General features: G+C 51.2%; 1 protein-coding gene across 1 annotated transcript in view; it reads right to left on the minus strand.

Moving 5' to 3' along the window:
• The window catches only part of LRP4 (LDL receptor related protein 4), a 52290-nt gene that overhangs the window by 14559 nt on the left and 23981 nt on the right, over positions 1 to 13750 (minus strand). The window contains exons 17-31 of the mRNA XM_043910927.1: positions 11918 to 12126; positions 11662 to 11743; positions 10773 to 10878; positions 9825 to 10026; positions 8181 to 8370; positions 7965 to 8096; positions 6907 to 7047; positions 6464 to 6550; positions 6186 to 6357; positions 5130 to 5292; positions 4789 to 5014; positions 4110 to 4413; positions 2127 to 2345; positions 1848 to 1982; positions 680 to 788 (exon numbers count right to left, since the gene is read on the minus strand). Coding sequence (XP_043766862.1) covers positions 680 to 788; positions 1848 to 1982; positions 2127 to 2345; positions 4110 to 4413; positions 4789 to 5014; positions 5130 to 5292; positions 6186 to 6357; positions 6464 to 6550; positions 6907 to 7047; positions 7965 to 8096; positions 8181 to 8370; positions 9825 to 10026; positions 10773 to 10878; positions 11662 to 11743; positions 11918 to 12126 — 2477 coding nt within the window. The remainder of the gene's footprint in view (positions 1 to 679; positions 789 to 1847; positions 1983 to 2126; positions 2346 to 4109; positions 4414 to 4788; positions 5015 to 5129; positions 5293 to 6185; positions 6358 to 6463; positions 6551 to 6906; positions 7048 to 7964; positions 8097 to 8180; positions 8371 to 9824; positions 10027 to 10772; positions 10879 to 11661; positions 11744 to 11917; positions 12127 to 13750) is intronic.

A 13750-nucleotide genomic window follows, 5' to 3' on the forward strand; every position in this document is an offset into this window, starting at 1 on the left:
CGGAATGGCTACCCACTCCAGGATTCTTGCCTGGAGAATTCCATGGACAGAAGAGCCTGGCAGGCTACAGTCCATGGGGTCACAAAGAGTCGGATATGACTTCAGGAGGACACTATTATTAAACTCGTTTCTCTTATGGGTAAGTGAAGCTTAGAGAGTTCAGTATCTTGTGCAAGTTGCCCAGTCAGTTCATGACCCAGGCAGAACCTGAACCCACAGAGCTGGCTCATTGGAGGCACTCACCCAATAAACTTACTGACTGGCTCGTTGCCTCAAAACGCTGGCTCTCAGCCACTCCACTTTCTGGCTGTTAAGTGAGTTGCCTGAGTTTGCGTGCTGGGACCACAGCACTGGGATCAACTGAGTAACTTGTTAAAAATGAATATTCCCAGCCGGACCCTCGGGAGGCAGGTTCTTTATATCCGATGCCCAGGAATGTTCATTTTCACAGGTCCCACGGCTGACTCCGCACGCAGCTTTGGGAGAGCCACCCCTTTGAATGCTAGAATGTGACCGAGCGGGAGCAGCAGGGCGCACGGTGGCAAGGCTTCTGTGTACAAGAATCACTCCTAAAATGGGCTTCCGTAGCGCACCTGTTCAGCGGCATCTGGGGCAGACACAGAGCCCCAAGGAAGTACCCCCCATCAAGGAGGCTGAGTCCCGTTCTCTGAGTCAGTACCTGGGTGAGAGCAAAGGGGTGTGACACGTGGCTGACCAGCACCTGTCGGAGCTTCCCGCTGAGGTCAGCGCTCTCAATCCGGTCCAGGTGGGCATCCACCCAGTAGATCCTGTGAAGGAGAAAAGGTGGCCGCTGACAACGCAAGCCAGGGAGCCCAGCCCTGCCCTCGGGGAGCTGGCTGTCCCCTCCTGAGCGGAGCTGGCGGGGGCTGTAAGCAGTCGTGGTGACTTGATGAGGGGGGTCACTGGGAGTCCCTAAGCTGAAGAGTGGAATTTGGATGGTGACTCATAAGTGGGGAAGCCAGGGCGGTTCTGGAGAGGGGTAGAAATCAAGTGACCTCAGGGAAGCCAGCACCCCATCTCATCTTCAGCAACTTGATCACCCTTTGACTCCTACAGAGACATCACTTGGCTGAAAAAGGCCCGTCTGGTCAAAGCTATGGTTTTTCCAGTAGTCACGTATGGATGTGAGAGTTGGACTATAAAGAAAGCTGAGCACTGAAGAAGTAATGCTTTCAAACTGGTGTTGGAGAAGACTCTTGAGAGTCCCTTGGACTGCAAAGGAACAGGGAGAACCCAAAAGGGTAACTATTAACAGGCAGACCCCACAACAGCTTCCGTGCCTATTTAAAGAGTCCATCCTAAAGGAAATCAGTCCTGAATATTCATTGGAAGGACTGATGCTGAAGCTCCAGTACTTTGGCCACCTGATGAGGGCAGCTGAATCAGGGGAAAAGACTCTAATGCTGGGAAAGATTGAGGGCATGAGGAGAAGGGGACGACAGAGGAGGAGACAGCTGGATGGCATCATCGACTCAATGGACATGGGTTTGAGTAAACTCTGGGAGATAGTGAAGGACAGGGAAGCCTGGCATGCTGCAGTCCATAGGGTTGCAAAGAGTCAGATACGACTTAGCAACTGAACAACAACAACAAAATAAATTAAAAAAATAAAAACAAGTAAACCAGATAAACAAAGCCCACCTGAGGGTTGAGTGCTGGGTTCAGTGACTCCTGCCCCAAGAATATGTTACCTCATCCTTCTCACTGCTTGCTCTTCCCTACCAACCAAGGAGCTTTCTACTTTTTTGTTTTCACTACTTCAATCTCGGTCTTCCTCTCCTCTGCCCGCCCAATTTCCAGGATGCTGTCTGGGATAGGATTCCCACCTGCGGGTATCATAGTCCAGGGTGAGTCCATTGGGCCAACCCAGGTCTGTGTTGATGAGGACCTTCCGCTCAGAGCCATCCAAGTTCGCCCGTTCGATCTTGGCAATGTGGCCCCAGTCTGTCCAGAAGAGGTACCTGGGACATGATGGTGCCATCAGCAAGGCATGGGAAGATGGCACCCAGAGGTCGAGAGAATACCATTAATATCGAGGCATATTCAAGTGCCTCCTCCCCAGGCCCTTCTCCCCTGGGTCTCTTTCCTGCCGGCCAAAAACTTACCCCTTCCTGGGGAAAACAGCGATGGCCCGAGGCTCATCCAGGCTGTTGTTGATCAGCACTTTGCGACAGGAGCCGTCCAGCCTCGACGCTTCAATGGTATTGCGGCCCGTATCTGTCCAATACAGATTCCGGGCCACCCAGTCCACTGCCAGCCCGTCAGTGGTCTTCAGCCCACGCCCGATCACTGTCTCCATGTTGCTGCCGTTCAGATCTGCTCGCCTTGAGGAACAGCCCAGGGTTAGATGACTGATCAGATCAGCAATAGGCTGATACCCCTTTAATCCACAGTCCCAGAGTTGGATTCCCGCTACACTGTAAGCTCCATAGGGGCAGGGACCAAGTATTTATAAGTACATGCGTGCATGCGTGCATGCTAAGTAGCTTCAGTTGTGTCCGACTCTCTGCCACCCTGTGGACTGTAGCCAGCCAGGCTCCTCTGCCACCCTGTGGACTGTAGCCAGCCAGGCTCCTCTGTCCTTGGGATTCTCCAGGCAAGAATACTGGAGTGGGTCGCCATGCCCTCCTCCAAGGGATCTTCCTGACCCAGGGAGCAAACCCACATCTCTTAAGTCTAACCTGCGTTGGCAGGCGGGTTCTTTACCACTAGCGCCACTTGGGAAGCCCATTTATAAGTACGTTCCTCAGCATCTAGCACAGTAGGTATTCAAAATACTTGCAGACCTAATGAATAAGGTATTGGGAGGACAGAGTGTTTCCTGCTCTAAGTAGGTGGCATTTGGGCCCACGTCTTGCCAGAAGACAGGTTAATAAGCCCCATACACCCTCAGGAGGAGACAAGGATTGCTAGGTAGTGATTAGAAGAAAGGGAAGATTTTTAAAAATCTACCTGTGCATTTTTTATAATAGTCTGACCTCTAGCAGGGAACTCAGGATGGGGGAGGGGGCGTGTCACCAACACATGGGGGCCTTCTCTAAACTCCACATGCCCACCAGCTCTCAGGACGAGAGTCTAATACACCCCTCAGGGAGAAAAAAGGGAACGCTCCTGTTCTTCCACATGAGAATCTCTGCCATGGTAAACCCCTCTAATGGTATGTGAATGTACATGAATGCAGGGTACCACGTTCCTTGGCTGTGTTGGGGTGAAAAATTGAAAGAATAAAAATTTAAATAAAACAAAAAATATTTTAAAAACAAAAACAAGCACAACCTCGCAAACCACCATACACCTTGCATTTGGCTGGTATTTCTGTATTACAATACACTCAGTTTGGCAATGTGGCCAACTAATCACTGAGTCTCAGAGGATCTGTGGAACTCCTGTAGGGTCCAGTGGTTGGGGTAGAAGGCGCCAGGTCCCTAGCCTGACTTTATCTGTCTGTTTTACATACTGGACTTCTGCTGCTGCTGCTGCTAAGTTGCTTCAGTCATGTCCGACCCTATCCTCTTTAAATAGGGAAATTCCCTGGTGGTCCAGTGGGTAAGACACTGTTTCCACTGCAGGGAGCATGGGTTTGATCCCTGGTCGGGGAATCCTGCAAGCTGCATGGTGCGACCAAAAATATAAATTCATGAAACACAAGATAGGCCATGTGTGTGCACTCAGTCGTGTCCAGCTCTGTACAACCCTGTGGACTGTAGCCCGCCAGGCTCCTCTGTCCATGGGATTTTCCAGGCAAGCCTACTGGAGTGGGTTGCCATTTCCTCCTCTAGGGGACCTTCCCAACCCAGGGATCAGACCCAGGTCTCTTGAGTCTCCTGCACTGGCAGGCGGATTCTTTTATCACTGCACCACCTGGGAAGCCTGGCAAAGCACATCAGAACCTTCAAACAAGCAAACAAACAAAAAAGTTTTAAACTCTTCTGGGATAACACTGCAAAGCGAACAAATTCAGGTCAGAAATCACTATCCAAGTTGCCAAATCATTCAGTCTGTTTTGAGGTGAACTGAGACCATGACCTCAGCCATCAGAGATCGGAAGCAGGTCTGTGTCCTCTGGAGGTTTTCGGGGACACTCATACCTGATAACATCCAGGAACACATCTGTGTAATAGACCTTGCCATCCACACTGTCGTAGTCCAGGGAGATGACATTGTTGAGCTCGGGGACTGGTACGTGCACATCCGTGTGGTCGCTGGTGTCCAGGGAGATGCGCCGGATGGAGCCGCGGCTGGAGAAGAGCAGGTACGTCTCAGGAGAGGGATCACAGGTCTTCCCATCTCCCTTCAGCTGGATGCCAGTGGGGCAGGCACAGGAAAAGCCCGAGGGCCGGGGCAGGCACAGGTGAGAGCAGCCACCGTTCCTGGGTCCGCACTTGTTCACACCTGGTGACGAAAGAGAGAAAGGCGCAAGTTTTGACACCCGGCCTGGAATACGGTCTGAATATTAACCAAGGCACGGGTTTTCTCGTGCCTGACGGTCTACTGTTCTGCATAACAGGATTTGGTGCCCGGCAGGGATGAGCTGGAAGGAGGAGGGGTGTCTCCGGGAGCCCTTTAAAGGGGACAGCACCCTGCTGTGGGCGTATGCAGTACCCACTGTACCCAGAGGGAACGCAGCCTGATCCTGGAGGAGGGGCTTAGGCAGGTCCCTGTCCCTCTGGTTGTAAAGGCATCTCTCTGCTCTGGATAGATCTCTGATGCTGAGACGGCCCCAGAAAGTCAGAGGCCTCAGGCTCACAGCCCTAGGGGTCTTCTCACCCAGGGGCTGTGCCCGATCCACAGCCTGGATGTCCATGAGGCCTGGCAGGTTGGACCTCACCAGGATGACGTTGCTGCCAGTCCCCTTGTCGGCACGGTGGATGCTACGGGTCTGCCAGTCAGTCCAGTAGATGTAGGCGCCGAGCAGGGTGAGGCCATACGGGTGCTGGACAGGTGACACCAGCGTGTGCCGATTGGCCCCGTTCAGATCCGCAGCCTCGATTCGCTGCGGAGGAAGGACAGGGTACCAGGGGCTGTTGGGAGGCCGGGAGCCCTCAGCGGAGACTCCACGGCCCTCCTAGACTCTCAGGCTCTGCAAAGGAGCAGGAGCGGGACCCCACCTCGGTGTGGGCATCAGCCCAGAGCAGCTGGGAGCTGGCCTTGTCCACAGTCAGCCCGTTGGGCCACCCGAGGTTGCTGTTGATGAGCACAGCGCGGTCGGAGCCGTCCATTCCCGACCGCTCCAACTTGGCATGCTCCCCCCAGTCCGTCCAGTACATGAACCTGGGCAAGAAACGGTAACAGCTGGTTACTCCCACAGTTCCCATACCCTGGGAGTCCTCACAGTACGCCAGACACTGTGAAAAGTATTTACACGCACAGACGGGACTTTACAGGGTTTCACATTTGCCAGACGACAGAGTTCCGGAGACCGGTTTCGCAATAATGTGAACTGAACTGTATTAACACTACTGAACTGTACACTTGAAGACGGTTAAGATGGTAAATTTAATGTTATGCTTTTCAAAATTAAAAATACAATACTTCCAGGACTTCCCCGGTGGTCAGTGGCTAAGACTCAGTGTTCCCAATGCAAGGGGGTCTAGCCTCAATTCCTGGTCAGGGAACTAGACCCCACATGCCACAATTAAGACCCTGCACAGCCAAATAAGTATTTTTTAAAAATAATTAAAATATTTTAAAAACTAAAATAAAAAAAATTTTAAGTACTTCCCAGCATTATCTCACTTAATCCTCACAAGGTCCACAAGGCATGCATTTTCATTATCACCTCCATTTTACAGGTAAGGAATCTAAGGACCAGGCATGTGTGCTAAGTTGCATCTGTCGTGTCTGACTCTTTGGGACCCTATGGGCTGCAGAAGCCAGACTCCTCTGATCGTAGGATTCTCCAGGCAAGAAGATTGGAGCGGGTCACCATTGGAGGACCAGGGAGGTTAAATATTGAACCCAAAGTGACAGATGCAGCTAATAAACGGTGAAAAAATTTGAATTCTGGATTTCTGATTCCAGGGTTCATACTTTGAACCTCTACACTACACTGCCACCCTGAAGGACATCACAAGGGAGAGGAAGCGCCCCCGGGAGGTCAGACTCGGTGCTCCTGCGAGGCGGCGTGCTCACCCGGCCGCCCGGGGCCCCGGAGCCGCTCTCACCCCATCTCGTGGTGCAGGACGATGGCGCGCGGGCTGTCAAGGTTCTGCCACACCAACACCTTCCGCATGGACCCGTCCAGGTTGCCCACTTCGATCCGGTTGGTTCCCGTATCTGTCCAGTACACCTTCCGGCCGATGGCGTCCACCGCGAGCCCGTCTGTGGTCTGCAGCCCTGCAGGAAGTCAGCAGAACACACTGGCTCCTGCCTCAAGACAGACGGGCTCTCTCCCCAGCTCTGCAGGCAGACAGGCGGGCCCAGGGCTGGCAGCCAGGCCCACCTGTGGTGATGAGGTCCTCCTGCTGCGAGCCGTCCAGACGGGCACGGCTGATCCTGTGCAGCGTGCTGTCCGACCAGTACACTTTTCCTGGGAAAGGAAGGCGTGGCTCAGCCCAGACCTTCATCCCTCCCCGCCTCCAAAGGAACACACACCGCTGACTCGTGTTCTGAGACGCCTGGGCACGTCAGAGAGCCCCACATCCCCCAGGAGAGGAAATCAAGGGGAATACAGAAATAGTATAACAGCATAGCCCTTGGCAGAGATGAAGAACGTGGCCCCCAACCCCATGCCCTCATAACGAAAGAGAAAGTGTTACAGAGATGGGCAGGGGTCATGCCAGAGGGAACGGGAGGCCCCTAGGCTCTCAGCAGGAGGCTAAGGTGGCAGCAAACAGAGGCATCCGTTGCTACGGGGGCCAGGAGAGCAGGGAGGACCACGCAGACCTTCCTGGGGATCCACTCCAATGGCAATGGTGTTCTTCATGGTGATGTTGATGGGTACCACCACATCGGCAAAATAAGGGATGTCCAAGGAGACCATGCGGATGTCTATCCTCCTGGCGAAGATGAGGAAACTGTTCATGCCTGCCCGGGTGCGGAGAGAAGGAAAGAGGACAGTCATCCTAGCACAGCCAAGAGAGGAGCTGGAGCAAGGCAAGCTGAAGTTCATGTTTTCCGTCTCCATTAGTTTCTAGTTGTGTGATCCTGAGCACATTATTTAAATTGTTTAAGCCTCAGTTTCATCATCTGTAAAATGGGGGCAATAACAGGGGGTGCTGTAGGGATAAAAGATCAATACAGAAAAACACTTAGCGTTGGGTCTGATTCATAGACACAGTTCTTTATTAGTATAACAAAAGTGACTCTCTTTGAAGTTTAAAAAGCTTCATGTTAAGTGAAAGAGGGCTTTGCCCACAGCCTGGGACAATTCAGAGCTCCTTTCTCACTCAAGTTCCCTAGGAAGTTAGGGTTCAAATGTAGCCTACCATGTAGCATCTCCTAGGGAGAAACATCAGCTTCCAACACTTGGGCAGCCAGCTCCTGCTTCTGAGACCTTTCAGTTCAGGTTATCATGAAGGTTGTGCTAATTGTGCCTACTCACACAAGTGTCATTTCCAAAGGAGGTACCATTACCCTGTAGTTTATCACATGTTCTACTATTTATTATATCAATTTGGGGTAGATGGAACTAAAGAGATTTATTCTAACCGAATCAGTATATTATGACAGTTTCCCAACAGAGAAAAATAAAGTGTCTGAGAAAGAAGCATCTTTTTCTAATGTGCATGAAGATGCCATGAGACCTAGTTGGACCCTGCTTCTCATCCTGCCTGCCTGTTCCCCTGCATCTCTTCTTTTTTTAAAAAAAAGCTTTGTCTTGCCCCTAAGCCTCTAGAAGCTTAGGTTCCTCAGGCCACACTGGAGTCCACTTGCGAGGAAGGAAGAGAGTCACTGCCCCTTCCCAGAGAGGCTCTAGCCAGGTCTGTGATGCCTAGACCTACCTGGTGAGCAGGTCTTGCCATCAGGCATCACGTTAATGCCTGTGGGGCAGGTACAGCTGAAGCCGCTTGGGTTTGGGGACCGAAGACACAGGTGGCTGCAGCCGCCGTTCTCCGTCGCGCATGGTGTGGACACTGGGTGGGGAGGAGGGGGTCAATGAGAAGGACCGTGGCCGAGGGGAGCCAAGGAGAAGCCAGTGTGGGCCAAGGGCTGGTCACCTGGGGGCCGCCGGCGGTGGAAGACGTGGATGTCCATCAGGTTCTCCAGGTTCTCCTGCAGGGTCTCCCGGTCCAGCCCCGTCAGCCGGTCGGCACTCTGGATACTCTTGGTCTGCCAGTCGGTCCAGTAGATGCGCTCCCCATAGAGGGTCAGTCCAAACGGGTGGGGCAGCTGGCTTCCGATCAGGACCTGCCAGGGTCCCCGCGCTTACGTCATGTCATGCCCCAATCAGGTCTGACAGTACAGAGCAGGCGTCAAGGGCGCACTCTGCCAGCACCACCTGCTGTGTGACCTTGGCTTAGAGCTGGTTATAAAATCTCTCAAGCCTTGGCCTGCCAATCTGTGATAGCATCGTGACAGCGCCTGGCTCCAAGAGTTGTGTGATGATTCTAAGAGATCATGTATTATTTACATAATCTCAAAGAATCTCTGTACAAGTGACTTACTAATTATAAAAGGAGAAACAGCAACTTCACAGGGGACACCATCTTCACCACACAATCAAAGCTGGTGACTTCCCTGGTGGTTCAGTGGTTAAGACTTTACCTTTCAATGCAGAGGGCATGGATTCAATCCCTGGCCAGGGAGCTAAGATCACACATGCCTCGTGGCCAAAAAACCAAAACATAAAACAGAAGCAATATGGCAACAAATTCAATAAAGACTTTTAAAATTGTTCACATTAAAAAAAAATCTTAGAAGAAAAAAATTGGTATTGCAATGATGAGATGAGCTGACATCTGTGGCTACTAATAAGACATACTGAGAACTCAGGACAGGACTTAATGTGGTATTCCTGCCCCAGATGTATAATCTGAATCTGATCACAAAGATACGTCAGACAAATTGAGGGACATTCTACAGAATAACTGGTGTTTACTCTTTAAAGATACAAAGATCAAGAAAGATAAAGAAAAGCTGAGGAAATGTTCCAGATTAAAGAGACATCATGACTAAAAACAACTGTAATCTGGAGCTGGACCTTAGACTAAAAAAGAAAAAAAAGTTATAAGGACATTATTGGGGCAATTGGTGGTGACACTGAACACAGGCCGCAGATTAGACAGTAATATTGTATCAACGTTAAATTTCCTGATATTGATCACTGAACTGTGATTATGTAAGACTGAGTTCTTGTTCTTAGGAAATACGCATTGGACTATCTGGGGTTCAGTGCAGGATGTCTCCAATAGAATCTCAGATGGTTTGGAAAAATAATGTGTGTGTGTGCATGTGTAGAGAGAATAAGAATGGTATAACCATGGGGCAAAATGTCAGTTATTGGTTCTTTTGACTATTCCTGCAGTTTGTTAAGTTGGAAATTATACCAAAATTAACAAAGAGAGAAAGAGAGAGAGAGGCCATGGGCCCAGTATGCGACTGGTGATAAATTAGCATTCATGGTGATGGTTATTAGGAAAGTACTTATAGCCCAGCCCACAAGCCACACAGTCCCCAGTTCCCTTTTATCATCAAGGAGCAGGGACCCCAGGCTCGGGAGTGCAGCCACAGTCTCAGAGAAATAGCATTCACCCCACACTGGATCTCCCCTAGGCCTCCCCGGGTCCCGTCAGCAGCCAGCCAGGAAGCCCGGTCGGGGAGGCGGTCAGGGCTGTGGGAGGATTCCTCTGTGCCACGCTTACCTTCCTCTTGCTGCCATCAAGTCCGGCAAACTCAATCGTCTTCATGCCGGCATCAGCCCAGTAGAGCCGCTGGGACCCATAGTCGATGGCTAATCCATTAGGCCAAGTCAGATTGGAAGAGATGATGACCCGCCGGCCTGAGGCATCCATGCCAGCTCGCTCAATCTTGGGACTTGCACCCCAGTCCGTCCAATACATGTACCTGGGCAAGGGAAGGGAGGTCTTACAAGCCTTCTAGTTACTACCCAGTGGGGATTCAGGGTTCCCAGGGCTCAAGGGTTTCTACTTGCAGTGGCTGCCCCAGCCTCTTGCCTCAGTTTCCAGCTCCCTCCTGGGTCCAGAGCTGTCTCTGAAGGTCTTACATCTTATATCACTACCAAAAACCACCAAGGGTCTTAAGTGTTTCCTTGACTGGATGGGTTAAAGAATTATGGTACGTCAACTTAACAGAGTTCTATATAACCATCAAGAAAAAAAACAACCTACTGATCAAATGGGAGGATATCCAAGATATATAGCCAAGTAAAAAAACCAAGTTACAGGTACAGCATGTTGTCAAACAAAAACCACCACCACCACCATATGTATGCATACACGGGGAAGAAAATCTGGAAAAACTACCCTCCATTGTTAACAACAGTTATTGTTGGAGAGTAACATTGGGGAGAATCTTCACTCTTGATAAACTTTTTAAAAAACCAATGGCTTACTTTAGGAAGCAGACCAAAAAACCAAAAAGAAAAAAGAAAGAGAAAAAATTTTTAAATGAAAAAGATTTCCTTGGCCGTGAAGGAGACAGATTGGTCATGATGCTCTGAGGTTTACACAGCTGCTCTTGCTTCCTCGGTGTGCCTGTAAGATCTAGCCTCTCTCCCTAACCTCCAGACTCCACTCCAGTCCTCAGATCTGGGGGTGGGGGGAGCTTGTTCCAAAGGGGCAGGAGCTCACCCGCCCATGGGCTCCACCACGATGTCCCGGGGACGATCAAGGTTCTCCCAGATGAGGACTGTCCTCATGCTGCCATCCGTGTTGGCCACTTCAATCCGGTCTGTCCCTGCCAAGAAGTAGGTGCGGGCAAAGATATCAACTCTAGTTTTGCTCATTTACCCTCTTACCTTCTATGCCCAGCAGAGAGCTTGATGTGCCATAAATCCTCAAGAAATACTTTGTGATAAAAGCAATAAAAATGGAGGGACCTGAATTTCAAGAAGAAATTCAAGGAACTGATTAGCTCCATTTCTTGGAAGACTAAGGCTTCTTCAACCCAAGTAACCCATTCTGTTCTATAATTTAAGGCCATGCTTCTCAAACTTTACTGTGCCTAAGAACCAGAAGAGCTTGTGAAAATACAGATTCCTAAGCCCCAAAGATTTTGACTGAGCAGGTCTGGGATGGGGCCCAGGAATCTGCATTTCTAACAAGTTCCCAGGTGATGCTGATGCTGCTGGTCCAGGGACCACCACTTTGAGTAGCTCTCATTTAAGGCGCTCCCCCTGCCTCCCACACTTACCTGCCTAATAGAAAATGCCTCTTTCACCAAGATAGTGATGGAAGGAAAACCACAGGGTGTAGGTTTCTTGTCTGAAACGCCTCAAAACATTCTCAAGCATCAGCTGCACAGCCGAAGTAACCGCCACTTGAATGGCAAATGCCAAACCCTCAGATGTGAGATTCTAACTTCAGTTCTGCAGCAGCCCAACCACTCCTGACCGACCAAGGAACTTCAGGTCAAGATGGAAATGGTCTAGGAGGGGCACTAGGTCCTTTCGAGCTGAGGCCAGGGTTTTAAATAAGAAGATCCCAGAGTGTCAGGCCACACGTGCATCTGTCTATATACCTGCATCTGTCCAGTACAGCTTGTTGGTGACCCAGTCAATGGCCAGGCCTGCCGGGCTCTCCAAACTGGTATCCACCACCACCTAGGCAGGAAGCAAGACTGTATCACCAACTGGACTTGCGCCCCAGCTCTGGGGCCCAAACGCCAGCAAATGGCAGGCTGGCAAAGGTCTGGGAGGCCCTTCCCGGGGAGAGGGTGAATTCCCCACCGCCCGCCCTGCCCTCCCCACGGGCCCGTGCCCCGCGTCCGGCCCGACCTCCTGCCCTGTTCCATCCCACTTGGCCCTGCTGATGGTGTCAGTGCTGACGTCTGTCCAGTACACGTGGTCATCCCGGGAGTCCCAGTCAAGGGCCACAGCGCTGCGCACGTCAGCCAGTGGGATGACATCGTCGGACAGGTCCTCCGTGTCGAAGCTGATCCGACGGATGTCCATCCTTCGGGCAAAAAGCAGGAACTTGTCAAGACCTGATCAAAGGCCGAAAGGGGTCTTCTTTTAATGCTCTAAATCCAGTAACAGTGACAGACACAGACGCTCGCCTGCGGGACATCTGGTTCAGCCACACTTCCTGGGGTCTTTTGCCCTCTGTCCCCTATGCTTCACACCTCAGACCCCCTCTGAGCACTGGGCGGCCTGTGCTGGCTGGCATCATCAGACTTGAGGAGCCAGTGGAATAGACGCCACCAGGGCCCAGATGGGCATCCTGTTTAAGTGTCTGTCAGCTGCATCTCAACTCTCCTCTGCTCTGACTTTGCTCAGCCTCACCTAGTGGGCTGGGCTAGATCCCTGTCAAGCCCCCATCCCACCTCTCTGCCTTCCACATCTGCTTCAGGACTTCTGCTCCACTCCATTGTCTAAGACCCCTTCCTCTACGCTCTTCGTGATTCGGGCCAATAATGACTGTTTGCTGAGCACCTACTCCTTGCCCAGCACTGTATGTTGAGCACCTACTCCTTGCCGGGCACTGAGCTTCCTGTTTCTCTTGCCTTGTCTCCTTTACCCTCCTAACAGTCTTTTGTGGTTCACGCTATTCTTATTCTCATTGTCTGGATCAATGACCCAGAGGCTAACAGGGGCCCAGGAACCGGCCCAGGATCCCACAGCTACCAAGCACAGTGCTGGGGACTTGAACTCAGGTCTGACTGCAAAAGTGGAGTTCTGGCCACATTCCCATTCAGCATTTTCCTAGCTCTTCTCCATCCCCTGCCCTTATTCTGGTCTGTCTGAATATTTCCCAGTTACTATTCTGCTTTGAAAGGCACTTCCTGCATCACTTTATCAACTGAACTTCTTTCAGGGGAAGTTCCTTGCATCTCATCAAGACCACATGGGAAGAGCTGGGCACAGGAGGATGCAAGGAAACAAGGTTCTCAATCAAATTGTGTTGAATGACTCCTCCTCTGTTCTCTGGAATAGTTTCCCTGATTCCACTCTCTGGAAAGGACCTAGGTCCTCAGAGAAATTTTATTTTCACCAGCGAGAAGTGGGGTGGCGGGCACACAGCAGTAACAGAAGAGCCGTGATGTGTGAGGCATCTCCCCAGCCCCTGGCTGGGTGTGCCACCCATCTGGATCACTCCTCTCTGGACTATTCTCAGGAAAAAAAAGTCACCTGCGCCTCTGAGCTAGACAAGGCCACCCTCTCAAGGCAATATACCTTCAGGAGCTCAAAGAAAGCCAAAGGAGCAGTTCAGGGAGCCCCCAGGAAACACTTTCACTCACTAGATACTTATTTATCCTGGGCCTCTGTATACAGAGCATCATCAGATGTTTTTATCTTACTCTCTGGTTTAGGGGCCTGAGACAGTCTTTAGGGTGATGCTAAAGGTAAAAGTGAAGCTGCTCAGTCGGGTCCAACTCTTGGCGACCCCATGGACCGTAGCCCACCAGGCTCCTCCGTCCATAGAATTTTCCAGGCAAGAATACTGGAGTGGGTTGCCGTTTACTTCTCCAGGGGGTCTTCCCAACCCAGTGATCAAACCCGGGTCTCCGGCATTGCAGGCAGACACTTCACTGTCTGAGCCACCAGGGAAACTCCAAAGGTAAAGAGCTAGGAAACCATTCCCTTGCTGTGTAGAAGGGTCTGGAACCC

The sequence above is a fragment of the Cervus elaphus genome, chromosome 1 (genome assembly GCF_910594005.1).
Source record: "Cervus elaphus chromosome 1, mCerEla1.1, whole genome shotgun sequence".
NCBI lineage: Eukaryota > Metazoa > Chordata > Mammalia > Artiodactyla > Cervidae > Cervus > Cervus elaphus.